The sequence below is a fragment of the Macroventuria anomochaeta genome (genome assembly GCF_010093625.1).
Source record: "Macroventuria anomochaeta strain CBS 525.71 unplaced genomic scaffold BU25scaffold_57, whole genome shotgun sequence".
Taxonomy (NCBI): Eukaryota; Fungi; Ascomycota; class Dothideomycetes; order Pleosporales; family Didymellaceae; genus Macroventuria; species Macroventuria anomochaeta.
Genome location: NW_022985418.1, coordinates 132,841 through 159,651, shown reverse-complemented (window position 1 = coordinate 159,651; position 26,811 = coordinate 132,841). Strand labels below are relative to the sequence as shown.

Sequence of the window (26,811 nt, the reverse complement as noted above, 5' to 3'; positions counted from 1 at the left end):
GCCTCATTCACAGCATGCAGGACCGCATCAATGCTGTTATTAAGGCAGATGGTTACCAAACAAAATACTAGGCTTTTACGAGTAAAATGAGCCATAAACCATTTGATTTAGTCTATTATTGGTGATGCTGCAACTACTCAAAGTTGTAATGGAAATGTTGGTGAGGTGGCTCGTGCCGATGCGCGCCCAGATTAAAGGAAGGTGACTGTACCATGATGACGGCGTTGACTCCGGTGATGAGATTAAAAGAGAAGCCGCACAGTTGGACAAGCTGCTTGAGTTGCGCGATACAGTTCGGTCGGATTCAAGACGAAGCAGGGTATATCAAGTGTTTCAAAAGGAGGAGAGTTTACTCTCAAACAAAAAGTCAACAAGCACGCTGCAGATTTCAAAGAAATCAAGAGCAGAGCCCGCGCTACTCAGCATCCGAGTATTCGTTAACACAATGCTGCAGGAGCAGAAACGATCTATAAAGGGCTTGAGCCTCAAATCAATTTGGTGGAAGATGCAATGCTTCGTTCCGATGTCCAAGTGTCGAAGGAGAGACATAATGTTGCCCTTCACCTTCTCTTCAGCATGGCCTTCACGCCTGCCCCTTTTGGATCAGCGCAAACGGAGACCGCAACCCTTAGCAGGTCGAACTCACTTTATCTAGGACCTTGCGATCCAAGCTTCACCTCATCGTCACTCGCGATAGGTATAGCGCAGCTCCACTTGTCTTCACCATATGCTTTTGTCCCATCTATATACCGCACACTCGCTCTAAATCTTCTCCCACTACCCCACACTCCTTTTACTCGGTCTCAACCACCAGTACACTCCTTGTGCGCCTCAGTGCATCACACTCTCTACCACGTCTCTTCTCACTACATCTGCTCCACGGTCTGCTTTGCACACTATCGAACAAAGATGTCTCTTCTTCAAGTCTTTCTCTTCGTGAGCCTGGCACTCGTCAACTTCACGGTCGCAAACCCACTTCCCAAGCTCACCACCCGCGCTCAGCCCGAGACTGCCGGTCCATTACGCCGCGGTGTGCCTTACAACGAGGTCAAGTACGTCAAGTACTTCAACGCCTATGGCAGCCATGTCACTTGGGTATATTTTCCATCTTTGGCCTATGCTCGCCCACTGACAGTCACGTAGACCTATAATTGGGATTCACGGCCTAATGGCAACACGAACACCTGGTACGAGTTCGTACCAATGTTGCACTCCAATCGCCCCGACCACACTGGCAAGTGGGCGGGTGATGTTCGGGCAGCTGCTTTCGGAAACAAGGACATGCCCACCCATCTCCTCGGCTTCAACGAGCCTGACAATTGCGAGTAAGTCAACCAGCGCTTTGATACTTGATGCGTGACTGACGAAAATCAGGTCTGGCAAGGGTGGTTCGTGCATGGAGCTCGGTATTGCTGTTGCGGCCTGGAAACAGTACATGGAGCCTCAGAAGACTCTGAAGGAGAGAATGTATCTTGGCTCCCCCGCTGTTACCAACGGACCCAATGGCCTCAGCTACCTATCTTCTTTCATCAATGCTTGCACGGGTTGCAACATTGACTTCGTCAACATCCACTGGTAAGCCCCTTTGTTTCCCACTTTCCGTTGCACACCCATGCTGATGCTATGATAGGTATGACGACGCATCCAATGCTGCCTACTTCAAGAAACACATCGAGTCCACTCGCAAGATCGCAGCCGGCCGTCCTATTTGGATCACGGAGTTCAAGTCCCGCGGCTCCGACGAGCAGATCAAGGCTTTCCTGGACGAAGTTCTCCCATGGCTCGACGCTTCTAGCGATGTTCATCGCTATGCTTACTTCATGGCAACTAAGGGTGATGGCCTCTTGATTGACAATGGCGGTCAGAGTCTGAGCAACGTTGGCAGTCACTACGCCTTTCACGCCTAGGTGGAAGTGCTTTGGTGGCTTCAGACGAGACTGATGCTTTTGGGAAATTTGAGGGATGAGACCATGTATGAGGAGGTCGATAGCAGAGAGTACACCGTTACTCTCTTGTAGGAGAGAACTTATGTTTCAGAGCACCCAGCTCGGGTCAGAGGCAAGAAATATGCTCACCATTTAGATGCAGGACCCTTCACAATGCAACACACACGTAGTACTTCGATAGGCGCGGGCTCGTGTGCGTGGGGTTATACGGACGCTGCGTTTCTACCTTTCGGACCGGTTAAGGCTCCGGGTTTACCAGCCGTAAAACAGCGGTCCATCAGTAAATGTCCAGCTCTTTCGTTTGCCACAACATAAGCTGGTCTGTATCGAAATCCAAGCACTCAAGCATCCCTATCCTTTCGTATCCGCTAGACGTTTGCATCTGAGTAGCGGAGGTGGTAAGTTGTCTTAGGATCAGGCCTCCATCATCAGCTTCGACATCATCAATGCTGCCCAAGAGCATAACGTGCTTGTCTGGAGAGAACAGACCTGCACAGGAAGATGTCTCGAATATCGACGGGATTCTAAAAAAGTACTATGCCTTGATAGAGCGATACTCTCGTCACAGTCTTACCTGTGGATCTGATAAACCACTGGCTTTCGCCGCTATCAGTCAGCGCATACACGGCGCCTTACCTGGAAAGTACCTAGCTGGCCTGTGGACGGGCGATTTTGCCTCAAGTCTTCTCTGGCATGAAGATTGAATAACTGTATTCATGCAAAGCAGTATCGGCCCCCTCGTAGTTGTGGGGGCAATCAGAGTCGAGCTAATAATATTCAGCTACATCGATGACCGCATCGTTCAATGCCGTTCTCACTGGTAATCCGCTCACTAGAGGCCTCCGCGCCAAGATGGGCGAGGAAACAGTCTTGGAGGACGACTACGTCGCTGTCAACCCTAGCATAATAACTGGGCTGCGCTAACAGCTCCAAGCAGAGCGCCGCAGACCACTCGGAAAACCGGTTTTCAGGAACTTGGGTGATGTTCACTATCCCATCTGCAGCACAACATCCGGCCGGACAGCGCCAGTAGATCTGTCGTTCACCATAGTAGAGCTGACGAGGTGCGAGAATGGACTCTTGCAGACGCCAGCCGCGACTACCCAGCGACCCGTAGGAGTCCAGATGGTAGAACGTCTCGTTACTGTCGATAGGCTCTACCTCGACAGTATCTAGCCCGCTAGTATCGGCTGGATATGCCGATATCCGTGCTGGAGATGTTGCTACTTCAGTGTTCCTTTTCTTGAGTACTCCGTGCTTGCTCCCTTTGAAGCCATGGCCGAGAGGGTGGCTGTGGAATCGCGGTAGATGAGGCCCCGCTTCTTCGATTCCGTATTCCAATCACTTTTGAGTCATGCATGTTGCGTAGTGGCGATGAGCCGTCAGCATCGCCCACGTCGACAACGTGGGTAGGTAGCTTAGGTAAGGCACTCCGCAGCACGTCCTATGTGCGGTCTGACATTCGCTGAGCTAGCTCCTCGCCAGCTGATGGTTCGTTATAGAACCCAGATCCAAACCGGCTCGAATGGCGCTGATGTGGTAGCCATTAATGAGGAGTTTTGGGTCTGCGATTCATCACCCACGGGATCGCTGCTTGGGTTCATGATCAGGAAACGACGTGCTTACCTGGCGGGGCGCTGGTCTTGGATAACATAACGGGAAGCTCGACTAGTAGCCAATCTGGGAGGCTGTCAGGGTATTCAAAACTCACATCGTCATCATCATCGATATCTGGCTCATATGCTAGCACCTACATCTGGAGCTATGCGTGGGTGTTTTCCAAAACCACATAGTCGATGCCGAGCCGTTGTAGCGCGTTGGCGGGAGTTAGTCCTGCGATACTGCCGCCTGCGATGAGAACCTGCGATGAGAGCCTGCAATGAGAACCTGCGATGAGAACCTGCGGTGAGAACCTTGGCGTGGTGATGACGTTGAGACATGTGCAGGGAGGGTGGGGTGAAAATGAGGAAGAGCAAGACCACACGGTAGTGAGGCTTTGTTGTGGTAAATGGGGCGCCTGGATGGATGGCTAACTCTCGTATCAAGCTCCGCAGGCTGTCGCTTCGAAGGTCCCCGTGCCCACAGTATGATGATGATGATGATGATGATGATGATTCGGTTTGCGGTGACGATGCCACACGGTTCGCTTGCGTAATGTACAGATCCTACAACATCTCCGCTCAAGTATCTTACATCTTTCCACCAGTAAGCTCCTCGGCCAGCTTCTTGACACGCTCCTTGGCCAAGCCAACACCCTCTCCACCGCGCAGCTTGTTCATCATGTCGCCGACACCCTCGGGCATAGGCCCGTTCCATGGCGACAGACCCTCGTGGCCCGTTGCGCGCAGGCCCATGTTGCCCCGGACGTCCCATCCTATTGGGTTCTCGTCGGTGCCGAATGCCTCCTCAATGGCCTGATCCAGCTGCTCCTCGCTGACGATGAACGTCCGCGCGTTGGTGTAGAGGTCGTGCAGGCGGGACTCGCGCACAGCCTGCTGGGCGGCCTGCTTCCTCTCGTACGCCCTTCTCCGGGCCTCGATGTTCCTGTTGGCGGCGGGCAGGGAGTCGGCGAGAAAGTCGCGCACGCCCTTTGACACTGAGGTCTCGGTCAGGACGTCGACTTCGCGCCTGGGCGCCATGGCGAGCTTTGTCCGCAACTCTCCGCTCATCTGTATGCGGTGCAGGTGCTGTGCCTCTGACGTGACCTTGCGTGCGTGCAGCTCCTTCACGCCCTCCTTGAGCGCCTCTTTCCGTGCACCAGCCAGGCGCTGCTTGTACAGACGAAAGTCGGCGTCGCGGCTGAAGGGCCCGGGGGCTTTGCGGTCCTTTGCGTCCTTGGTCGACCTCCGCAAGAACACATCTGACTCCTTTGGGTGCGGGCTGCGCGTGCTGAAGATGTCGCGGGGGATGGGCAGGTGTCCCTTGACGTTGGGTGCGAGCGGGAATGTGGGCTGCGCCGGCTTGGGGACCTCGATGTAGTTGGGAGACTGGGGGCCCAGGGCCAGGACCGCCGGCGTCGAGGAGAGCTGGCGGGCATGGAGGCCGTTGGCTGGCGCCGACGAGGCCGACGAGGCGCACGAGGCCCACGGCGCGCGGACGGGTATCCTGGGCGGCATTGCGATGGTTCTGGTGGTGTTCGCCCGCGGCGGAGGTGCTCGAGGTCGTCCGGTCGTGGTCGCGCGGGTGCGGAAAATGCTGCCAAGGCGCGCTATCCCCAATGGAAGTCCGCAACTGAGAAAAAGTTCGATCCGCGAAAAGAGCCTGTCGCTCTTCCACCCGCCCACCCGCCAACCCTCACGAACACGTGGGAGCCGCCACACACAGCAACAATGGGTTCCGGCAAGAAAGAGGCTGCGCGCAAGGAGCGCCAGGGTAAAACCGGCGATGGCATGGGCAACGTGAAGGTCAAGGGCGAGAACTTCTACCGGTAGGCGCGCGCAATGCACTGCACAGGGCTGGCACCCAGGGCATGTGGCTGACATGCACACAGGTCTGCCAAGAAGGTGAAGGTCCTCAAGCGCCTCACAGACGGCAAGGCGCAGAGAAACGCTGCCGGAGACATCACCAAGGCCGCCTCCTACCAGTCCCGCGAGGCGCCCGTCGCCCGCGTCGAGCCAAACAGGAAGTGGTTCAACAACACTCGTGTCATCTCCCAGGATGCCCTCGACTCCTTCCGTTCGGCGGTGCAGGCACAGGCCTCCGACCCCACTACTTTCCTCATGAAGCGCAACAAGCTGCCCATGAGCCTGATCGAGGAGAAGGGCAACATCAACGGCCTCAAGCAGCACGCCGCCAAGATCGCCGTCTCCTCCCAGCCCTTCTCCGAGACGTTTGGCGCCAAGGCCCAGCGCAAGAAGCCCAAGCTGGACTTCAGCTCCATCGAGGACCTCGCCACCCGCACAGACACCATGCATGAGAACTACACCGACAGGCTAGAGCAGGCAAAGCTTCTGTCTGGCACTTCTGGCGAGCCCGACGAGGAAAACAAGGACGGCGACCTTGCCAGCGCGCGAGAGTTCATCTTCATGAAGGGCACCTCCAAGCGTATCTGGAACGAGCTGTACAAGGTCATCGACTCCAGTGACGTGATCCTCCACGTTTTGGATGCGCGTGACCCCGACGGCACACGCTGTCGCAGTGTGGAGAAGTACATCCGTACGGAGGCGCCTCACAAGCATCTGGTCTTCGTCCTCAACAAGGTCGATCTGGTGCCCTCCAAGGTAGCAGTAAGTCCACCCCTGCACCCCTGCACCCTTGCACCCTTGCACCCCCGCATCCCCCCCCTCCCCCCTCTGTTCCCCATTTTAAGTCAAGGACCTATTCTTTTCCTCGCGAAATAACTTTCATGGACTGGTTCTGTTACAAACTGGGAAGATTGAGAACGACTCGCCTTCCCAACGCCGTCTTGGCTGCGGGTTGACGGCTTCCGTTTTGGTTGCTGTCGCTAGAGTTCAGAGTGATCTGTTTGAGTTGAGGGCCGACTCCGCCTTGCGGAATCTTGTGGCGGTCCTCTTAGTAACGCTTCACACATGCCCTCTCGTCTTCATGGCTGCTTTTGCAATCTAGCACGAAGATCATGGCTAACATCATCATAGGCTGCCTGGGTCAGGCATCTCAGCAAAGAGTTCCCCACTCTTGGTATGTACTATTGCTTCTTCATGCAGCCTTCCAATGCTAACGGATCGCAGCCTTCCACGCCAACATCAACAATTCTTTCGGAAAGGGCTCCCTCATCGCCCTCCTCCGCCAATTCTCCTCCCTCCACAGCGACCGCAAGCAGATCTCCGTCGGTATGGTCGGCTACCCTAACACCGGAAAGTCCTCCATCATCAACACCCTGCGGAAAAAGAAGGTCTGCGTTGTCGCGCCCATTGCTGGTGAGACAAAGGTCTGGCAGTACATCACACTCATGAAGAGAATCTACATGATCGACTGCCCGGGTATTGTCCCGCCGAACCAGAACGACACAGACGAGGATCTGCTGCTGAGGGGCAGCGTCCGCGTCGAGAACGTCGAGTATCCTGCACAATACATCCCGACCGTCCTCAAGCGAGTACAGCCGAAGTACCTGCAGCGTACCTACGAGCTGAAGGAGCCTGCCACCGATGCAGTCACGTTCCTTGAGATTCTCTGCAGAAAGAGCGGACGTCTTCTCAAGGGCGGCGAGGCTGATATCGACGGTGCTGCGAAGATGGTATTGAACGACTGGATTCGGGGAAAGCTTCCTTGGTTCACACCGCCACCATACAAGGCGGGCGAGGAAGGCCCTGCGGTTGGTGTCGAGGGCCGTGAGGGTGTGCTCGGTGAGATGAGCAAGAAGAGGAAGCGCGGTACTGAGAGCGAAGCTGCCACAAGCGTCGCGGCTACCGTGGACACTACCGGTGCACCTCAAGATGAGGCCGAGAAGACCGATGGCGATTTTGACGGCTTCAGCGATGAGGACGATGAGGATGACGATGAGTCTGAGGAGGCAAGTCTCGCCGGCGGTCTATCGCTTGAGACTCCTGACGTCGATGACGACAGTGAAGATGATGAAGCTGTCGAGGCAGACATCGCAGCAATATCTGCAGCGTTATCAAAGGCAAAGAAGCGGCAACGGAAAGCATAGGAGCACTCTGATGATTAAAATGATACCCCTTTCCTCGAGTCAAATGACTCGCTCTCTTCACATTGTATCTCCATCGATGTATTTTCCTGTGACGCCTTCACAGTGCTGCATTTACTGTGTGAGATCTGTTGACGTGCACAGGCAATGCAGGTATGCACTCACGCTGAAACACATGTCCGGCCTGCCATGTGGCGCAGGCGGCGCAGTCAATCTTCCCCAGCAGTACTTGACCTTGCACTTACACCCTCAACAATCTCTTCTTTCCAGGACATTAAGGGCTGTGGATCGGTTGGTGACAGTACCTTGCGCGATATTTGGTCTGTCAGGGTCATTGTTTTGACATACATGCTGCTCACCAGCTGTGCTCCTTGAGGCCGGATCGACTAAGCACAGCGGTAGATCCTGGGTCAATATTAAACCGCCGACGTGCTTGTAAGATGTGGCTGCATTCGATTTGCCGCTGTCATGTGAAGGTATCTTATCAATTCATTTATCCATCATAACTCATATACAAGGTTTTTGGGTCTGGCGTATCCAGTTTACGCATACTCTACTGTGTTCCTGACCGTGCCGATCTCTGGAGTAACCGAGACTTCGACAACATCCCCGGGCTTCAGGAACTGCGGGTTCTTCATCGCGTACCCGACACCCGCACATGTACCTGTCATGACAACGGTACCCTTCTTGAGCGTCGTGCCTTGACTGCTGAAAGCGACAAGTGTGGGGATCTTGAAGCACAAATCATCGATGCCGGAGTTTTGACGGAGCTCGCCATTCACCCTCGTCTGAAGCGTGAGCTTACTCGGATCCGGGATGACCTTGGTGCTGACGATCTGCGGTCCGAGAGGCGCATATGTGTCAAATCCCTTGGAAAAGTTCCACTGCGGGACAGTTCCAGCAAGGTTAGGATCGCGCTGCCACTTGCGGCTGGATACGTCATTGCCAGACATGTAGCCGCCGATGTAGTCAAAAGCCTCAGCTTCGGAGACGTCTTTGCAGTCCTTGGAGATGATGAAGCAGAGCTCGCCTTCGTAGTCCGCTTGGTTATCCTGAGCAATCTTAGGGATCACGATAGGACCATCGTGGTCCTGGAGGCAGGTGTTGGCTTTGATGAATGTGCTGGGATGAGGGGGGAGGGTACGGCCTCCTTCTTGGACTGTGGACGTTGTCAGAATTATATGATTCTTTTAGATGGGTTGATCTGAAGACTTACTGTGCTTGATGAAGTTCAACCCAATGCATCGAATAATCGGTACTTCATCAACAGTCACGGGTCCAAGAAGCTTCTTAACTGTGACCTCCTCCTCTGTGACCTTGGTGGCGGGATCGAAAACATCATTGTTCGCTACACTGATGACCTTGGCCTTTAGGCCTGTGGCTTCTGTTGTTGTGCCGACATCAAAGTCTGAGGAAGGAAGAATTGGTTGACCCCGCAGTTCGCGGCCGTCTGTAGCGATGAAGCGGATGAGTCGGTCCCAGTTTGGTGCCATTGCGAGTGTATGTGTGTAATGTCGAGGATGTGAATCGAGGTAACAGAAGCAGTTGCTCGTCGTACCGTGGTGTATTATATGAGTGTAGTCTTTAGAGGGATATACGTTCTGCCGGACTACCTTGCCGTTGTCGGCAGGCCGAACCTAGCCCCGCAAACGCGCGGAAAGAGCAAGCAGGTGGTACTGGTGACGTGTGATTGGTCAAGGCCCTAATAGTCGGGGCTAGATGTATGGCCGGCGTACAAATCTGCGAACGACCTCGCACAACAGTTGTAGGTTTGTAAAGAGCATCTAGTACAGTCATCGTCTTGAGGTTTACCGAGCGTCGGTTACTGCCATACCGAAGCGCGTGCGACACGATTGCCCCATCCTTCTTGTCTCAACTCGCAACTGCAGCGCAATCGTTCTCTTGTGTTCTTCCGTGGCCACCCAGTCATTAGATAATTCAATAATGTCTTTATCGAAGGGAAAAACTTCTCGTGCGACACACTATAGCACAGGGTGCTGGGACAACCTGGACAAGACGACTACTTCAAACGACCGAGACCCTGGGAGGCATAGTAGAATGCGGCCTCAGGAAAGCCAATTAACTCAATGGTCAAGGGACGACACCAGGACATAAAGCGTCAACGCACCTCTATAGACGGTGCAATTCAAACCCCAGTGCAGCACATTGACCTCCAAAGTCCGAAGTGAACTTGACGCTGGAGACGAAGGAGAAGCCTCGCCACACCACCTCTGCAGACAACGGTCAAACAGCGAGCTGTTCTGCCAGCAGCCTGGCGACTTGTTCCTCAGGGTGAGGTCTTCCCCCCAGTCAGGGCACCGCGAAAAAGACGTCATGTCGTGATGTCGATAAACCTGGGTGGTCTTTCAAAGCAAAAGCCACCCCGCGTGCCATCCCTAAGATTTTTGGCAAGAAGTAAAAGCAAAGAAAGAACTTGGGATGCTGGAGTCGTGCAAGGTTCAATTCATTGAACCGTAGTCTTTTGCCGACCACGTTAGACGTCTGTTCTAGTGTTCGAGGATGCACAGTTTGAAGGAACAGATCCGTCCTTCAATCTCTCATAACTTCTTCTTTCCAAGTTCGTAGACGCAATGTTGCAGCAAGCCGTCAGTTCGGGACCTGGACGCATTGCCCTTGAGCTAAACCGTGTTTAGTTAACGCATTGGTACACCTTGCACCTAGGGTGCATCTAGATCGGCACGAGGACTTCCACAGTGCAACCTAGCCATTCTCAATAGTCGCTCATCAACTGGACCATGGCTCTGTCACCTGTGGCGCTTATTGTGCAGGCTGAGCTTCGCAGTTGCCGAGATGGAGATGTAGATTTCGACAGCTCGCTACGCCTCCATATGTCCCCATCTATCGCAGGTCAAAAGCAGTGGCTTACAACTTGACAGGTTGTAAAGGCATTAGCCTCACGTGGGTATTGTTGCACCTTGAGCCTGAACCTTCCTCCCTCCTGTCGCTCGTTACCGAACTGCTTCTCTTTCTATCTTTGCTCTTTTGATGTCTCTCAGCTGCAGGTTATGGCTGCTAAAACGCTCTTTGTGGCATCTACATTAGCTTTTAGCGCTTTAGTCAACAGCGCGGCACTGCCGCACCGTCTCGAACAACAAAATCTTGCGACCGACCCTACCTGATCGGGCAAAGATGAGGGCACCGCTTTTACCTATGTCGCATTGACAAGTACATCTGACGTTGTGTGCAGGAAAGATTATTACGGAAGCGACCAGCGACCACTTCAGACAGACTCTTTCAAGGATTGCATCGCAGCCTCTGACCTCGACTCATCGTGATGTATCAAGTCTCTACTAGTTAGTTCCAGATCGTGTGCGACCAAGAATATTATCAAGACGATTTGCCATACACCAGTACTTTGACCTTTGAGGCTTGTATTGTCGTGTGCGCTGCCAACACCCAGTGTGTCGACGTGTCGTAAGCGACTCATGCATGCTTGTTAGTGATACTGATGCTGACTTCAATTAGCTATGTGGGCGGCGCCTGTTATTTGAAGCAGATAACTACCTCCCTTGTGAACGCTCCATAAGTCTTGACAGCTCAGCTCGTCAACACTCAGCCAAAGCTCTCTTGTCTAGACAACAAAGACAACGGAAAGTTGTACACTGCCAAAAAAACGGCGGTCTCTATATAATCGAATGTAACATTGATCACTATGGCGGGGACTCAACATCCGTTGGTGGTACCACCTTCGAGTCCTGCATGGATGCTTGCAACGCGGCCACTGGCTGTGTTGAACCCAAGATATATCCAGTTGATGTATCTTGGGCGTCTGCAACCTTTTTACCTGAAGAACACGCTAAACCTGGGAGTCACAGCCAGCCAAGTATGGACTGGCCGCTTGGTCCAGGATGTACAGCCATCTTCCAGCTCGCCTGCAAGCTCCTCATCCACCCACTTTTCGACGATAGAGTCCTCTTCCATCTCGTTCTCGGCCCCATCGTCAACGTCAGCGCCAGCATCGTCTTCAGTGTTGTCTTCTGCAGAGTCATCCACACTCGCTGGTCCGTCCTCGAGCTCGTCGCCGTCCCAATCGTGAACTCTGACAACATCTTCTGTCTAGTCCTCAGACCCTGTTACTAATTCTCCTTTACAACTAATCGCAACATTTGACAAGAATACTCTTAACCAAGTACTGCAGCATGCTTCGCGGTCTCCTTTGGAACAAGTTCATCTCTGGGATATTGCGTGTATATCTAGTTTCTGCAATGGATCGCAACCCAAGCGATGACTATGAGCTGTACACCCAGATCGGAGTATCGTTCTTGATACCACGAGCGTACTCGCTCCTGGAGGGGCTAGGTTGGCCAAGTATTTACGGACCTACTTGTCCGTGAAAGAAATGCCAATGTGCTGCGGTAGATCGTGAGTGATCAGTACGCATGTGCGGAAATATTTGAAGGATTGAACTTGGGTAGTATTATATGAAGCTGCGAACAGTATGTATAGGTGAGTAGCTGTAAACAACGCTAGTGTGACGTGGCAGTCACTCTCATGGCGGGTGAGGTACGACAGGCAGGAGCACCCTAAACCGTGACACAATGCCATGGTAAATGGAGGCCAAAATCTAGGGCCTGCGTCTAGAGCGGACGCCTTTCCCTTCCGGGGCTAGCGCCAGATCCAATGTCTAGTCTCCGAGCCATGCCTATCAACTCGCAAGCATCTACATTACTGCCGTTTCATTCAAGTCATGCCTACTCTCAAAGCAAACGACGGAGTGCACTTGCACTATGCCACACACGGCTTTAGTAGCAGTCCTCCGTTAGTCCTGGTACGAGCTTAACCCGAGTTTCACGGGCGACGTCGACTTGCATTGACCAACATTCAAGCTCCACGGCTTCACAGGCTCGGGGCAAGTGTTCAAACGGAACGTCGCTGGATTCGCAAAAAAGTACCATGTCATTGTCCCTGATCTACGCGGACATGGCGAGTCTGAAAAGCCACGTGCTGGGTACCACGTCGCACGTCTGGCACTGGATCTCAGCAATCTGATCGAGCACTTGCAATTGCCGAAAGGCCAAATATCAGCAATCGGCACAAGTCTCGGGGCGGCAATCATCTGGTCCTCAAATCACTGTCCCAAAAGGGAAGTCAAGACTGACTATACAGCAGGTCATACTGTGAGCTTTTCAGCTCGAAGGCGTTCTCCCACGTCATCTACGTCGACCAAGCACCTTTGCAAAACTACCTCTCAGACTGGGGCCCGGAGTATGGAAATCGTGGCCTCAACAACCCGCAAGCACTAGGAGGGCTGCAACGCACGCTCGAAAGCGATCCAAGGACAGCTCATCTAGGAACCATCGCCGCTTGTCTAGGCTACAGGTCGCACCCTCAACCTAGCGACTCTACTCAAGACTCCAAAGAATGGCAAGACGATGAAGAATTCTTCCTGACCGAAGCACTGAAGGGCGATGGCTGGTGGTACGGCAAGCTTATGGCCGATCACACAGCGCTCGACTGGCGGGACGCAATCAAGCAGAGCTTTGGACCGGGGAGTGGGAGCACGACGAAGACGCTTGTTGTTGCGAGCACGAGGAGTGGGTGTTTCCCTGCTGCTGGGCCGTTGAAGGTTGTTGAGTTGGCGAATGGAGGGACGGAGGGTGGGCATGCGAGCGGGGTTGCGGTGGGGTGGGGCGGGCATTGGTGTTATTGGGAGAAGCCGGAGAAGTTCAACGAGTTGGTCTTTGATTTCTTGTCGAAGTAGTATGGGCAGACACAAACAGCACCTGCAGTGCCGCATGCCCGGTCATCTACTTGGGTAGCTATTCCTCGCACCTGCTGCTTTGGGAGAAGACCGAGTCGTAATTACCCAGTGGGGAAAAGCTTTGTTTACTGAGAAGCCAGACCGAGATCTCTTCCCTCGAGTAGCTTGTGACTCCAGTTCCTGGCCTTCCTTTACCTTCAGCCTTGCGACTTCGTCATGACGCCCACAGGAGTCGTACAAGTGCGTACGTTAAACCAATCAACCAACCAATCAATTAATTGTACAAATGCGTCACACCGGACAGGCGAACGTCTCCCCGCTGGCGCCGGCATGCCCCACGTTGGTCTGGGCCCACCCGGCCTCCGATGCAGGCCGTGCGACTCACCGACAGCGCGGGACTTGACGTCCAGAAATTTGGAGAGCCTCAAGCCTCACTCAACAACACACGATGGCAGCAATTGAGGATTACTCGCGGCCGACTACGCCAGACAACAGCACCAATGGCCTCACATCACCCCGCACGCCCAAGCAGACAGGCCTCGCGCTCACCGAATACACTGCGAATCCCAGCCCGCCCAACGAGTCATCGCGAGATAAGAGCAGCGTGGTTCCAGAGGCGTTCCTGCTGCCAAACGGGTATCCAGATGTAAGTCACGGGACCAATTGCACCTTGGCGGTCTTTCTGACGGCAATGGCAGTATCTGCGTCTCATCCTCACATCGCGCGTCTACGAAGTCGTCAATGAGACACCGCTCACACTCGCAGCCAACCTCAGCAACCGGCTCGAGTGCAATGTCATGCTCAAGCGCGAGGACCTGCAGCCCGTCTTCAGCTTCAAGCTGCGCGGCGCATACAACAAAATGGCACATCTCGACCCCAAGGACCGCTGGCGAGGCGTCGTGGCCTGCAGTGCTGGCAACCACGCCCAGGGCGTTGCATACTCGGCGCGACACCTGAAGATCCCCGCAACTATCGTCATGCCCTCGGGCACCCCCGACATCAAGCACAAAAACGTCTCCCGCCTCGGAGGCTCGGTCATCCTCCACGGAGCTGACTTCGATGCTGCAAAGGCTGAGGCTGCGCGCCTCGAGAAGCTGCACGGTCTCGTTTCCATACCGCCCTTCGACGATCCATACGTTATCGCGGGACAAGGTACAGTTGGCTTGGAAGTGCTGAGGCAAACAAACCTACAGAACCTGCACGCTATCTTCTGCTGCGTGGGTGGTGGAGGCCTCATTGCCGGCATTGGCGTCTACATCAAGCGCATCGCGCCACACGTCAAGATCATTGGTGTCGAGCAGTACGACGCGAACGCCATGGTCGAGTCGCTGAAGGCTGGGCGGCGGGTGCTGCTGAAAGAAGTCGGGCTGTTTGCTGATGGTGCAGCTGTCAAGACAGTCGGCGAGGAAACGTTCCGTATCTGCCAGGAGGTTGTGGACGAGGTCGTCCAGGTTACCACGGACGAGACCTGCGCCGCTATCAAGGACATGTTCGAGGACACACGATCCATCGTCGAGCCCGCCGGCGCCCTTGCGCTCGCTGGGCTGAAGAAGTGGGTCAGCCGCAACCCTTCCCCAAACCGCGAGCGAGGTCTCATCGCCGTCGCAAGTGGCGCAAACATGAACTTCGACCGTTTGCGCTTCGTTGCCGAGCGCGCTGCTCTCGGTGAGAATAAGGAAGCTCTCCTTTCCGTCACGATTCCTGAAAAGCCCGGCGCTTTCGCAAAGCTCGTGTCCACTATTCACCCCATGGGCGTCACCGAGTTCAGCTACCGCTACTCTGAGCCGGAGGAGGCCAACATTTTGGTCGGCGTTGAGCTCAAGGCTGCAACACGCTCTCGCGATCTGCCTGATCTCATCGCCCGCCTCGCTGCAGAGGGCATGACAGCAACCGATCTCTCGCAGGACGAGCTCGCCAAGTCGCATATCCGTTACCTGGTTGGTGGTCGCAGCGCTGCCGCCGACGAGCACATGTTCATGTTCGAGTTCCCCGAGCGGGGAGGCGCGCTCTACAAGTTCTTGAACACGCTGCAGCCGGGCATGAACATCAGTCTCTTCCACTACAGGAACTACGGTGGTGACGTCGCAAAGATTCTGGCTGGCATCCAGTGCAAGCAGGAAGAAAGCGCGAAGCTGACCAGCTTCCTGAGGGATATCGGATACCCGTACAAGGAGGTCACAGATAGCGCCAGCTACAAGATGTTTTTGAGGGACTGAAAGTCGCATGGTGCGTCAGGCCATCACGGCGATGTCACTGCGCACTAACCCTCAGATGCCCGTCAAGAAACTGCGCCGCAATTGTTCATCAAACTTTCACGTTTTTGAAGCGTATGCCGCCCTTCAGCCCTTCGGCGCCTTTCCCGGTCGCAGATCAAAAACCTGTATCATATACCACCATAATTATCCACTGCACGATTCTTAGTTCCCTCATCATTGCGCGACTGTTTGTTCTTTCAATCATCATTGAATCTTTCCCATGGCTGAATCACTCGACACCTGGGAGCATGTCGCCTGGGATGGCAGCCACACGTGGGGCGAAGATGCACAAGAAGGCACATATCCAGTTGCAGACGACGATTCCGCGCTACATAAAGCAGCCTATACAGGAGATATTGCTCGACTTGCACTGTCGCTCACTGGTATTGACAATGTCGACGCGCGAAACTGCTACGGCTGTACCCCTCTTCACCTTGCTACTCGCGGCAATCGAGCAGAAGCTGTTCTGGTGTTGTTGTCAGCTGGCGCAGATCACCAACTTGAGGACGAAGTGGAATCTTGCTATATGGTTCGCCTGGCTGTTATTGACTCTGCAGCTTATTTTGGTTCCAACGACGTCTTGATTGCTCTGGCCAATTACGGACTCGAGATACCTGCCAGCGCTTTACGACGGGCCGCGCAGTGCAACCAAGTCGACTGCATACGGACGATACTCGAGAAAGTAAAAAGTGATGAGTTTAGCGAGAAACCACTGCTTGCTGAAGCGAGGATTGCGCTGCATATTGCCGCTGCGTCCCATCACCGGGAGACAGTCGACCTTCTTCTTACGCACGTTCCAGGTTTTCCAGACGCAAACCTTGAGGCCGACAAAGACGCTCTGACTCATGCGATGCTCGGCTTGCTCTCAGATTTCGACTATGATCAAGGTTGCAGACGGGTCTACCCAGCAATTGGCCCATCTACTCTACCCATTTTGAATCAGCTCGTCACAGCTGGAGCTGAAGTTGACAGTCGAGCTTTTTGGGCGTCCGTCAATGATCCCGTTCCGAGGGATGTCGTCCGTTTCCTGCTGGACCACGGCTTACGAGTCAATGACACACGTAACTGGGATCAATTTCTCTGTTATAAGCACCTCCACGAAAGCCAATCTATGCTGTTTATCATTGCGGGCGATACCATGGACAATACATCCCTCCTGAAGGAATTCCTCGCCAAAGGTGCAAGCGCAACAACCACAGACCATAATCTCGACACTCCGCTGCATCATGCAGCGCATTGTTCTTTTACGGAAGTCTTGCTGGAGCATGGTGCAGACATCAACGCAACAAATCGCCAAGGGCACAGTCCCCTCTACACAGCGTGTAAACACAACCGCCTCGATGTAGCAAAATTACTCTTGTCGCGGGGCGCAGACGTCAACGCTATTGTCAGGGACGAGCACTGGCTATCGCTCATGTTCCTAGTCATCGAGACATATTGGCATGACTGTGGCGGGGCTTTGTCACCCCGTCTTCAATTGGCAGACCTCCTCCTAGGTCACGGCGCGGACGTGCACGCTGCAACAAAGGATGGGACCACAGTTCTACACAAGGCCGTGCAGTTCATAGATGCTGCGCTGGTGCGCCATCTAGTTGAACGTGGCGCTGACGTTCATGCCACTACTGCAGCGGGACAAAGTATCCTGCACACCCTTTGCTGGAATTACATGACCCCTTGGATCTCAGATTGCTCGGTGATTGCCTTCCTTCTCAACGACCTTGTCGACCTTGGCGTTGACCCCAATGCGAGAGATGGAAACGGAGCAACTCCTCTGCACGGTCTGATGGGCGATCACGACCATGCGAGTTGGAAGCCCGACCTGGTTAATGCGCTCTTGGAAAGGGGTGCCGACATGGACTTGAAGAACAACGATGGCAAATCGCCTGCCGAGCTGCTGGATATGAGCAAGTGGTTTTCTGACGATGCAGGGTTGCTGCGCGCAACTCCAGTGCTCTCCCAATCACATGTTCCTGGCACACAAGGAAGAGGTCGAGGCGGACGAGGCAGAGGGCGACTCTATCCGAGCACGTGGACATGATCAGGTCAGTCTTGGCACACAAACAAGGCTTCTGTACGACACCACGTAAAGATTCTTGATGTTCCTCACTCCACGTTTTTGCAACCCTCACGAGGCACACTTTGACGTTGCATTTCAATATTCTCGATCTAGAATTACCGACGCCAACCCGCTTTGGGGAAAATGTATTGGACCCTGCATGTCGACCCGAACAAGAATTCTTGGGGTTGGCACGCCAAGTCCATTCAGCTGCATGGCGCTCGGCTGATCAACTCGTTGAACCTCGTAAACGCGGGCTGAAGACTTCCGACACGTCAGACACGAGCCTCGCAACGTCATCTTGTACTTGGCGATGATGTGCAGATCCAACAATGCAGGAGCTAGGGGCAAAATCTTGGGTATACATAGGAACGAGGCTTGCCATGCTTCCAGCCTCATGTTTACCTACTTCGACCTTGTGTATAATCAATAATTGTAACCCTGCCTTATCATCATGAAGGCAACAATCGCATCCGTCCTCGCCCTGGCCACGGCTGCCTCGGCTCAAGTCAAGGGGTTCAACTACGGTGCTACAAACAATGACGGCTCCTGCAGAGGCTACAGCGACTTCGTGCGCTACTTCAACGATGCAAAATCGCTCCCTGGTACATCCGGCTTCCAGGCCGCTCGCCTGTACACATCGATCCAGTGTGGCACAGCAGCATCACCCATTGAAGCCTTTCGCGCTGCCATCGACACGGACACCAAGATCCTCGTTGGCCTGTGGGCATCCGCCGGCCGAGCAGTCTACGAGAACGAATTGAACGCACTCCTTGCTGCAGCCCGCAATTTCGGCACCCCCTTCACAGACCGCATCGTCGGTATCAGCGTAGGCTCTGAGGACTTGTACCGCAGCTCTCCCCAGGGTGTAGCTAACAACGCCGGCGTGGGAGCCACCGGTGCCGAAATCGAAGGATACATTGGCTGGATCCGCGACTGGGTCCGCGGTACCGCACTAGAGAGCAAACCCATCGGTCACGTCGACACATGGACTGCGTGGATCCTGCCCGAGAATCGCGGTGTAGCTAACACTGTTAATTGGCTCGGCCACAACTCTTTCCCCTACTTTGAGACCACGAAGGCGAACTCGATTGATCAGGCTGCTGAGAACTTCCGCACTGCTGTTGCGCAGACTGAGAGCGTCGCTGCTGGTAAGGAGGTCTGGATAACTGAAACTGGGTGGCCGCGCGTTGGACCGAAGTCAAGGGACGCAGTTGCCAGCACCGAGAACTCGCAGCGCTACTGGAAGGAAGTTGGTTGCAGTCTGTTTGGTCAGAGGAACACCTTCTGGTACACCTTGAAGGATGCGAATACTGCTCAGACAGATTTGAGCTTTGCGGTTACGCCGTTGGAAAACAACACTCCTTACTTCGACCTTACTTGCTAGGCAATGATAGGTGACCGGTAGAATGATTGTGTCTTAGCGGCTACTGTCGTAACCTTAGACCAAGCCAAACATCAAATTTGCACCGATCTACCTCTGCGGAATTGTGATGTGGATATTTCAGTTGTATCACCAGGAGCTTCTCATATCAGCGATTTATTTCAACTAAACAAACAGAAAAGCTCAAGAAAGAAGAGGAAAGAGAAGCCAACCGTGCCAACCAGACCTTCAGAGTAGTCTTCCGAAGAACGTCTTGGGGGCAACCCTGATGTTTCATCCTCCATAAGATTTGACAGCGCTGTGGGTCTAATGATCGACTTGGCGTCACAGCTCCCCCTCACTCCAAAGGCCAGCAATTGTGCAACACAATTGAGCAATGGTCTACGCAGCTCAGAGAACTAAGTTCCGAATCGGATGACTCTCTGACCAACGGTAGACTCCAAACGCTGTAGCCGTTCACCCGGAAGCTACGCATGTATCTTAACGCTTACATCTTGAGTACGGGACTCATAATAGCCGATCTCCCGGAAGTTCGTGGTTAAGACTCTGCTCCCAAGGCTGCCACAGAGTGCCACGTTCGCCAATGCGATCAGATCTTCGCTGCCGCTTGGATCGATCGAGCAATCACGGATGAAAATATTAAAGAGATCTTCCATCTGGCCCTACGTGCAAACCATTTCAAATTTTTATCATTTGCAATAGGTCTGAAGAGGCTCAGATCAGAGAGGCTGGACACGACAGGCCAGAAGAAAAGGCAGGAAATGAGAAACTTCAGAGCACAATCAACAACGACAAGTATGAAGTTGATTCCTGGAAGGAAGAGATAAAAGATTTTGGAGAACTCAAGGACCTTACGCAAGATGAGCAAAACGGCTTTATAGGATTACAGCAAGAAAATATTGAAGCTGAAAAGTCCGAGCGGAAAAGCAAAGTTGAGTTGTGGTGCCTCACTATTGAATTGTGGGTTGCCAGAGTTTTCAACAGACTACTGGAACAGAGATCAGCTTCAAACTCCGTCCATTGAGGTCTGAATCGTTCAAAGTTTGAAGCGTTCAGCAAGACTTCGTGGTTCAAGAGGTCAGTGCGTACATGCTATATTATATTTACTGATTCAAGCTGCGAGATCACCTTTTCTAAGTCTGGAATCAACAGCATTTCCCGTGGTTTGAGGCTAGACTGCACTCAGCCTCAAGCCTGGGCGCATGCGTACGTACTTCTGTCTCGACCTATTCTAGATACTGATTAACCGAAGGACAGCTTGGTGTGCAATGAGATGTGAACGCCAGAGAAGCAAGCAGAACATGGCAAGGAGTATGTGCTCAAGTTTAAAGCACGGGAAAAGGTCTACTGACTGCTTAACAGTGACATCATGCATCTTACAAAGCTTTCTGCTGCAATCATGGAGAGTACAATACACCGACTACATTTTGTTATTGCTGGAACAAAGAAGCGATGACACACATGAAGAGAGACACTATTTATGCCTGGGCAAGTATTTCAGTGGACCTGGTAACGCATCTCCAGCACGTTCGTGAAGCGAATATAGATGCTTTCGAGTATGCAGTTGATAGCGGCTTGAAACACACAACGTCGAACGGCTGAAGCGTCTGAGTTGAATAAGGAGGATAGATGGCCAACAGAATCCTGTTCTGGTAACAGTAGTTCAAGAAATTGTCGTTTAGATGAGAGCCATGGCCATCAACAATGAGTAGACGGTAACTGCATCGTTGCTTTGCCTTTATGTAGCGATCAAACACTTGCTAAAGCCAGGCTAGTCCTAAGGCATTGCTCAACCAGCCAGAGGGTGAAGCAGTAACCATTACTGAATGTTTCTCTGCGTCCACATCTCTCACCCAGTTCGATTGTATGTTCTTAGAGTCTGCTGCTATAACAAGACCTGGCAGCAACGCTGAGCCATTAGCACGCACATGCCAACAGGGTTATACACTCGCAATTGCCATCTTGGAGTGTCTTCTTTGCCTTCTTCCTCTCATATGAAGCCTTACTGAAGATGCGCTTTAACCTGCCTATGACACCAATTGCAAAATCTTTCTTATCTATATTGTATATGTGATGCGGCTTAACGTTGTATTCTTTTAATCTTCTGCTGAAGCAGCTCAAAGTACAGCTTTTAATTAGTGCCAGTCAGCTTTGTGGCGTTTTTTGTCTATGCCTTTCGTCCCTTGTGGTGTTTTAAGTTGATCTTGGTGTTGGTGGATGAAGCGGTCAACCTAGCTACTGGAGACGTCTGTCTTTGCTATTGTCAACGAAAAATTGCCAATCATTATTCGTGTAAGTAGAAAATGGTGCTCTGTAAGTATGTCTATGTAGCCAACGAGTTCTGCTTCTTGTTGTGAGTTGAGGTGTTGTTGATTGAGCGCCTTGGGCTCACGCGATATGGTTTGCCCTGCGACAAAACTGAGTAGCTTACGCCGTGCTTGTTGGCTATCTTTTTGTATACAAGTTTCTTGCCAGGCTTTAATTTATCTATCTCTTCAAGCGCTTCTTTGATTCCTGTCGTTGTTGTTGTGTTGTAATGTTGAGGAGTTTGACGCGTTTCCAGCGATCGTGCGTTACGAGATGGCGTCACGGTAGCCGATTTAATTGCTGCGCCTCCTCGTGTAGTATGTACTGTCTACTCTGATTGGCCTGCACCTTTCGAAGCGCTGCCAAGTCGCAACTTTATCCTAATCGATACTTCCCCAGCCTTACCTTCGCACAAGAACCTAGCTCGGTTATGAAGTACCGTCTGCTATCATATACTTTCCCATGCTGCCCAGCTAACCCGTCAATGTACACACGCACGGCATTGTCAAGTTACAGACAATCGTTCGCGCTTACGAGACCTCTTTCCGGCTTTCTGTCTCTCCCTGTCACCGCATCACCTTACTCAGCCCATTGTCTCAGTCGCGCTCCCACAACGATACTCATGCTGTGAACGACTGAGGTGAACCCGGCCTGCTTCCTCTTCTTCACATCATGACGACCTCATCTTCTTCAGAGAAGGGACAACTCGATCCGGACACAGTCGTGCAGCAATCCATTATTCAGCAAGCACAAGCTGCCGCTGCCGCCCAGATCAATGTCGCAAGGCCCGCGAGACAGGAGGCTCTTCTGGAGGCGACCGACCTCATTACCTCCGATGCGGCCGAGGACGACATGCCCCCTCCTGCATACGGCGAAATCTATGGCGAGATCCGCAATGAAAAAGATGGTATGGGTACCAGTGCCCTTGTCACCGATGATGGACGTGTCAACATCCGCATAAATCAGCTCAATCGCCGTTTATCACTGATCTTGACTCCTGCCCTTCGTGAGCACGACCAGAGAGCTGAAGACAGCCGCCCGCCTACATCTCCCTACGTCCCCCCTTCCTTAGGAGGGGATAAGGGAGTACCTCCACCCCCGGCCTTGAACGTTGTCATTCAGGTCGTGGGCTCGCGTGGAGACGTGCAACCCTTCGTTGCCTTAGGAAAAGTTTTAAAAGAAACGTACGGCCATCGCGTACGCCTGGCAACTCATCCAACCTTCAAAAACTTTGTACATGAAAATGGACTGGAATTCTTCAGTATCGGCGGCGACCCATCTCAGCTAATGGCCTTCATGGTCAAAAATCCAAACCTCATGCCGGGCTTTCGTAGTCTAATGAGTGGAGATGTCGGTCAGCGAAGAAGAGATGTCGCTGAATACATCCAAGGCTGCTGGCGATCATGCTACAAAGCTGGTGACGGAATGAGTCCAGATTCTGGGAGCGACCCCGGCTTTGAGCCTGCAGCAAGACCCTTCGTCGCTGACTGTATCATCGCCAACCCTCCGAGTTTTGCGCATATCCATTGCGCAGAGAAGCTGGGTATACCTCTCCACATCATGTTCACTATGCCATACTCTCCCACCCAAGCATTCCCTCATCCGCTGGCCAACATCCAGTCCTCCAATGCCGACCCTCAGCTCACCAATTACATAAGTTATGCAATGATCGAACTCCTTTCGTGGCAGGGCCTAGGTGACATCATCAACCGATTTCGCGCAAAATGTCTCGGCCTGGATCCTGTCGGCCTCATCGACGCCCCTGGGATGCTCCATCGTCTCAAAGTCCCTCACACATACTGCTGGTCTCCGGCCCTGATACCTAAACCGAAAGACTGGGGCCCGCACATTTCTATATCCGGATTCTACTTTCTTAATCTGGCCTCCGACTTCACTGCTTCCCCTGGCCTCCAGGCCTTCCTCAACGCTGGCGCACCTCCTGTTTATATCGGGTTTGGGAGCATTGTCTTGGACGACCCAAACGCGATGACAGAGCTCATCTTTGAGGCCTCGAGAAAGTCTGGCCAACGTGTTCTCCTTTCTAAAGGCTGGGGAGGTATGGGTGCGGACGAGCTTTGTGTCCCCGAAAGTGTTTTTATGCTAGGCAACGTGCCACATGATTGGCTTTTCAAGCATGTTTCGTGTGTTGTTCACCATGGTGGCGCGGGAACCACAGCAGCAGGAATTACCGCGGGTCGACCAACTTTGATCGTTCCCTTCTTTGGAGACCAGCCTTTCTGGGGCGCCATGGTCGCGCGAGCAGGCGCTGGCCCCAATCCAATCCCCCACAAACAACTCACAGTGGACAGACTAGTCGATGCCATCAACTTCTGCCTGAAGCCCGAAAGTATGGAACGCGCCAACGAACTCGCAAGCAAGATCGCAGCAGAGCGAGGCAGCGATATGGGCGCTCAGTCATTCCATCAACATCTCGATGCTGACCGACTCCGTTGCACTCTTGCACCATCCTTACCTGCGGCGTGGCGCATCAAGCGCACACAGGTCAGGCTGAGCACTTTTGCTGCCTGTACCTTGGCGAACGCAAATCTACTGGATTTCCATGACCTGAAGCTCTTCAGGGCTCAAGAGTATCATACTGACGAAGGTCCCTGGGATCCGATATCCGGAGGTTTCACAGCATGTATGAGGGCGTTCAGCGGCATGGCTATGGGGGTGGCTGATGTCCCCACGGATATGATCAAAGCTTTGCACATTCCGTCTGGGCCTAGCCGACAGCAGTCTCAAGCATCAGTGTCAACAATCGCCAGCAAAAGCGAAACCTCACACGTGCGGGAAAATCCAACTCCACTGCCTCCATCCGAACAGAGTCGGACGAGCTTCCAGGTGCAAAAGTCTCACGCTCATGCTGTAAGCACCACCAACCTCTCCAGGCTGTCGTCTTCTGCCTCGACTATTGGATCGAGCTGTATGCCTGATGCATTGGAAGACCAGTCGAGTCTCAACAAAGACGAGATTAGTCGGCGGCAATTCCTCAGTCGAACTGAATCCAGTTCAAGCCAGGACCGTGACATGATGCGCCAGAGAGGTGTGCACACCAGCAAAGGCCTTGGACGTTTCGTGAAAACGTTTGTTCAGACACCCATGGGGGTCTCAGTGGGCATCACCAGGGGTTTTCACAATTTCCCTAAGCTTTGGGGTGACGATACAGTGCGACCTCAAGAACAAGTCAGCGATTTCAAATCAGGGATCAGAGCAGCAGGAAAAGAGTTCGGCTATGGCTGGTACGATGGGGTTACTGGTCTGGTCACTCAGCCCTGGAGAGGCGCCCAGAAAGACGGTACCAGCGGTTTTCTCAAAGGAATCGGCAAGGGCCTCGGAGGATTTACAACGAAGCCGTTGGCAGGCCTTATGGGTATCCTTGGACATACAATGAAGGGAGTACATAAGGAGGTGCAGAAGTTATACGGCAGCAACGTGCAGAATTACATCGTAGCGTCTAGAGTGGCTCAAGGATACGAGGAGTGGCTGCAGAGCTCCGATGCAGAAAAGCAGGACGTCCTCGATCGGTGGAAGCTGATCCAGGAATACTTGAAGAAGAAGCACAGCCCTGACGAGATGATGCAAGATATGTTGGAAGCACAACGAAGGAAGCATATGATGGACAAGGAGGTCCGTCATGGATGCGAACGTACCGCGGGTGCCGCTGAGTCTGCCGACAGTGCAGATGCCCCGGCTCAAGACCGGGACACCAAGCTCGCTATGAGTAGCGTACAATCCCCATTGCGACCCCTCAACAGGGCCGCTGAAGAGGTTTTTGGAGCAACTGGAATGAACGCAAACACCCGATCGTCAGAGCAGGAGACGTCACGCGGAAATACAGAGGCGGAGGCTGATGTGCAGCGGGCGATCCAGGACAGCGTATCTCAGCTTCAAGGTCAACAACTAGAAGCCGCAAATGATTATCAAGATCAGGAAAGCCTTCGCCAGGCCATGGCATCCAGCGAAGTCGAAGCTCAACGACACGAAAGCGAATTATTGGCATATGAGCAACAGCTGAACCAAGCCATTGAGCGAAGTCTGATGGAGCACGGATGGAGGGCCAGCGACAGTGAATGGGTTTCGGATATGGTTCATGACGAGGCTGAAGCTGAGCAGGTTGAGCGGGTGAGAAGAGCACCCGAGAAGATGGCGGAGAAAGCAGCAGCCATGGCGCATGGGTCATACCACATGCCGCAGCCGCCTTCGTATGATCAGGGGCATCTCGCTGGCACTACGCAGAGCGTGTTCAAGGCGCAACAGCAGGGACAACAGGGGGAGAAGACAACACAAGAGAAGACCGAAGAAGATATCGTGATGGAGTATGTCAGGAAGCAAAGCCTGTTGGAAGCGCACCATCGGAACAAAGGCAAAGGCCGTTCTACCGCGACAGAGGATGAGGAAGATGAACAATTGCAGAAGGCATTGGTGTTGAGCATGCAGGCAAACGAAAGTGCAAAGTTCTCGGGCGTCGCACCGTAGGTGGCTTGGACGCTGATCGAATATTGTTTAGTGTTTAGACGCGGTCGCCGATGTATGCAGGCGTTTGCAGGTATTCGCAGGCATATTAGCAGAGCTGCTTACACTTAGCAATAACGTTATTGTTCTATAAACTAATGTTGGTAATAAGATAGACTTGTCTATATGGGTATCCATCTGCACTTATTCTTCATTGACTTAGTAAGTCAAGCAAAGTCGAGGTCGAAGATTATGATGGAAGATATCTTAGGTTTATCCCAACCCCATCCACACTGGTATCCTGACGCCTCGACGGCCGGGTACTGGCACCCTGAGCCCCTGTACCATGACACAACTGAACCGAAAACCAACAGGGATTGATATATGAGATATTATGTTGATCTAATTGAATTGGCGTTTATAGTGAAGCTAGTCGATTCGGCTGAACAACGTTGAGTTATTTGCATCTCTGGTGAAACGCAAGATTGAGACCCTGCTATCACGTCTGCATGGCAGCTTCAAGAATCCGACCGTTGATCTACGTTACGCCGGACGAAGCCTAGAAAGGGAGGGGATAGTGTTACGATCCATGAACAACTCGCAAAACAACACTGAACAAACAGGACTACGCAACGAGATGAGAGCAGCCAAGGAACTGCAGTATCGATTGACCAAGCTGTGAAGCCGTGTCAGTGATACCCAGTATAATCAACACTCGCAATATCTGTTACACGAACCGAGATTGTACGAAAAGGACTGCAGTGGATACAACGTGGATCTCGTACACAAACGATCGTCACAGACCCATATACCGACCCACTTGCAGAGGACCCACATTGACAACAATCAATAGGACACCGAGGACCGAGTATCAAGGTCACGTCGACAACGCTCGATTGGACCAAGTATCAAGTCACTGACGATACTTGATATGAGCAGTACAATCAATCCTCCTGTCAAGTATATAAGCAAGTAGACACGCTGCCCTTATGGCATCGTGTTCAACCTCGTCAATCAACTTTGTTATTGGAATCTCACCTGCTCTCGAGCCAGACAGTATACTCTGTACTACTCATTGCAA

At 52.9% G+C, this 26,811-nt stretch overlaps 10 protein-coding genes across 10 annotated transcripts; 8 read left to right on the top strand and 2 right to left on the bottom strand.

Annotated features, from left to right (window-relative positions):
- Positions 1-909: 909 nt before the first annotated feature.
- On the top strand, positions 910-1,907 carry BU25DRAFT_354666 (glycoside hydrolase family 128 protein; the record flags this gene model as incomplete). The annotated part of the gene is made up of 4 exons (XM_033703520.1): positions 910-1,095; positions 1,144-1,325; positions 1,375-1,575; positions 1,631-1,907. The coding sequence occupies 4 exons, from the start codon at positions 910-912 to the stop codon at positions 1,905-1,907; spliced, it is 846 nt and encodes a 281-aa protein (XP_033555537.1).
- Positions 1,908-4,135: 2,228 nt separating this feature from the next.
- BU25DRAFT_416235 (uncharacterized protein) lies at positions 4,136-5,062 on the bottom strand (the record flags this gene model as incomplete). The annotated part of the gene is made up of 1 exon (XM_033707732.1): positions 4,136-5,062. One exon carries the CDS (start codon positions 5,060-5,062, stop codon positions 4,136-4,138), a length of 927 nt encoding a protein of 308 aa, XP_033555536.1.
- Positions 5,063-5,221: 159 nt separating this feature from the next.
- Positions 5,222-7,600, top strand: BU25DRAFT_416234 (NGP1NT-domain-containing protein). Its single transcript, XM_033707731.1, has 4 exons — positions 5,222-5,373; positions 5,437-6,172; positions 6,542-6,584; positions 6,635-7,600. Exons 1-4 carry the CDS (start codon positions 5,276-5,278, stop codon positions 7,552-7,554), a joined length of 1,797 nt encoding a protein of 598 aa, XP_033555535.1. The 5' UTR covers positions 5,222-5,275; the 3' UTR covers positions 7,555-7,600.
- Positions 7,601-8,093: 493 nt separating this feature from the next.
- BU25DRAFT_404748 (fumarylacetoacetate hydrolase family protein-like protein) lies at positions 8,094-9,103 on the bottom strand (the record flags this gene model as incomplete). The annotated part of the gene is made up of 2 exons (XM_033705134.1): positions 8,768-9,103; positions 8,094-8,710 (listed from the first exon to the last, which is right to left on the bottom strand). Exons 1-2 carry the CDS (start codon positions 9,042-9,044, stop codon positions 8,094-8,096), a joined length of 894 nt encoding a protein of 297 aa, XP_033555534.1. The 5' UTR covers positions 9,045-9,103.
- A 1,743-nt stretch (positions 9,104-10,846) lies between these two features.
- Positions 10,847-11,652, top strand: BU25DRAFT_426609 (uncharacterized protein; the record flags this gene model as incomplete). The annotated part of the gene is made up of 3 exons (XM_033708430.1): positions 10,847-10,865; positions 10,973-10,986; positions 11,038-11,652. The coding sequence occupies 3 exons, from the start codon at positions 10,847-10,849 to the stop codon at positions 11,650-11,652; spliced, it is 648 nt and encodes a 215-aa protein (XP_033555533.1).
- A 597-nt stretch (positions 11,653-12,249) lies between these two features.
- BU25DRAFT_404745 (alpha/beta-hydrolase) lies at positions 12,250-13,480 on the top strand. The gene is made up of 3 exons (XM_033705133.1): positions 12,250-12,340; positions 12,399-12,631; positions 12,682-13,480. The coding sequence occupies exons 1-3, from the start codon at positions 12,260-12,262 to the stop codon at positions 13,271-13,273; spliced, it is 906 nt and encodes a 301-aa protein (XP_033555532.1). The 5' UTR covers positions 12,250-12,259; the 3' UTR covers positions 13,274-13,480.
- A 241-nt stretch (positions 13,481-13,721) lies between these two features.
- BU25DRAFT_404740 (threonine dehydratase I) lies at positions 13,722-15,566 on the top strand (the record flags this gene model as incomplete). The annotated part of the gene is made up of 2 exons (XM_033705132.1): positions 13,722-13,919; positions 13,972-15,566. 2 exons carry the CDS (start codon positions 13,722-13,724, stop codon positions 15,487-15,489), a joined length of 1,716 nt encoding a protein of 571 aa, XP_033555531.1. The 3' UTR covers positions 15,490-15,566.
- A 1,112-nt stretch (positions 15,567-16,678) lies between these two features.
- BU25DRAFT_317468 (ankyrin) lies at positions 16,679-17,167 on the top strand (the record flags this gene model as incomplete). Its single annotated transcript, XM_033702213.1, has 1 exon — positions 16,679-17,167. A coding segment is annotated over one exon (489 nt), but the record flags the coding sequence as incomplete, so codon positions are not given.
- An 871-nt stretch (positions 17,168-18,038) lies between these two features.
- On the top strand, positions 18,039-18,971 carry BU25DRAFT_435606 (glycoside hydrolase family 17 protein; the record flags this gene model as incomplete). Its single annotated transcript, XM_033708930.1, has 1 exon — positions 18,039-18,971. One exon carries the CDS (start codon positions 18,039-18,041, stop codon positions 18,969-18,971), a length of 933 nt encoding a protein of 310 aa, XP_033555529.1.
- Positions 18,972-21,744: 2,773 nt separating this feature from the next.
- Positions 21,745-25,895, top strand: BU25DRAFT_416232 (glycosyltransferase family 1 protein). The gene has a single exon (XM_033707730.1). The coding sequence runs from the start codon at positions 21,948-21,950 to the stop codon at positions 25,752-25,754; it is 3,807 nt and encodes a 1,268-aa protein (XP_033555528.1). The 5' UTR covers positions 21,745-21,947; the 3' UTR covers positions 25,755-25,895.
- The last annotated feature ends 916 nt before the right edge of the window (positions 25,896-26,811 follow it).

Bases quoted from the DNA above. Each gene is read 5' to 3' on its own strand.
- BU25DRAFT_416234 (XM_033707731.1), top strand. From the start codon at position 5,276: ATGGGTTCCGGCAAGAAAGAGGCTGCGCGCAAGGAGCGCCAGGGTAAA. The intron at 6,173-6,541 runs GTAAGTCCACCC...ACATCATCATAG, and splicing joins TGGTGCCCTCCAAGGTAGCA to GCTGCCTGGGTCAGGCATCT. The intron at 6,585-6,634 runs GTATGTACTATT...AACGGATCGCAG, and splicing joins CAAAGAGTTCCCCACTCTTG to CCTTCCACGCCAACATCAAC.
- BU25DRAFT_404745 (XM_033705133.1), top strand. From the start codon at position 12,260: ATGCCTACTCTCAAAGCAAACGACGGAGTGCACTTGCACTATGCCACA. The intron at 12,341-12,398 runs GTACGAGCTTAA...CCAACATTCAAG, and splicing joins GCAGTCCTCCGTTAGTCCTG to CTCCACGGCTTCACAGGCTC. The intron at 12,632-12,681 runs GTCCTCAAATCA...ACTATACAGCAG, and splicing joins CTCGGGGCGGCAATCATCTG to GTCATACTGTGAGCTTTTCA.
- BU25DRAFT_416232 (XM_033707730.1), top strand. From the start codon at position 21,948: ATGACGACCTCATCTTCTTCAGAGAAGGGACAACTCGATCCGGACACA.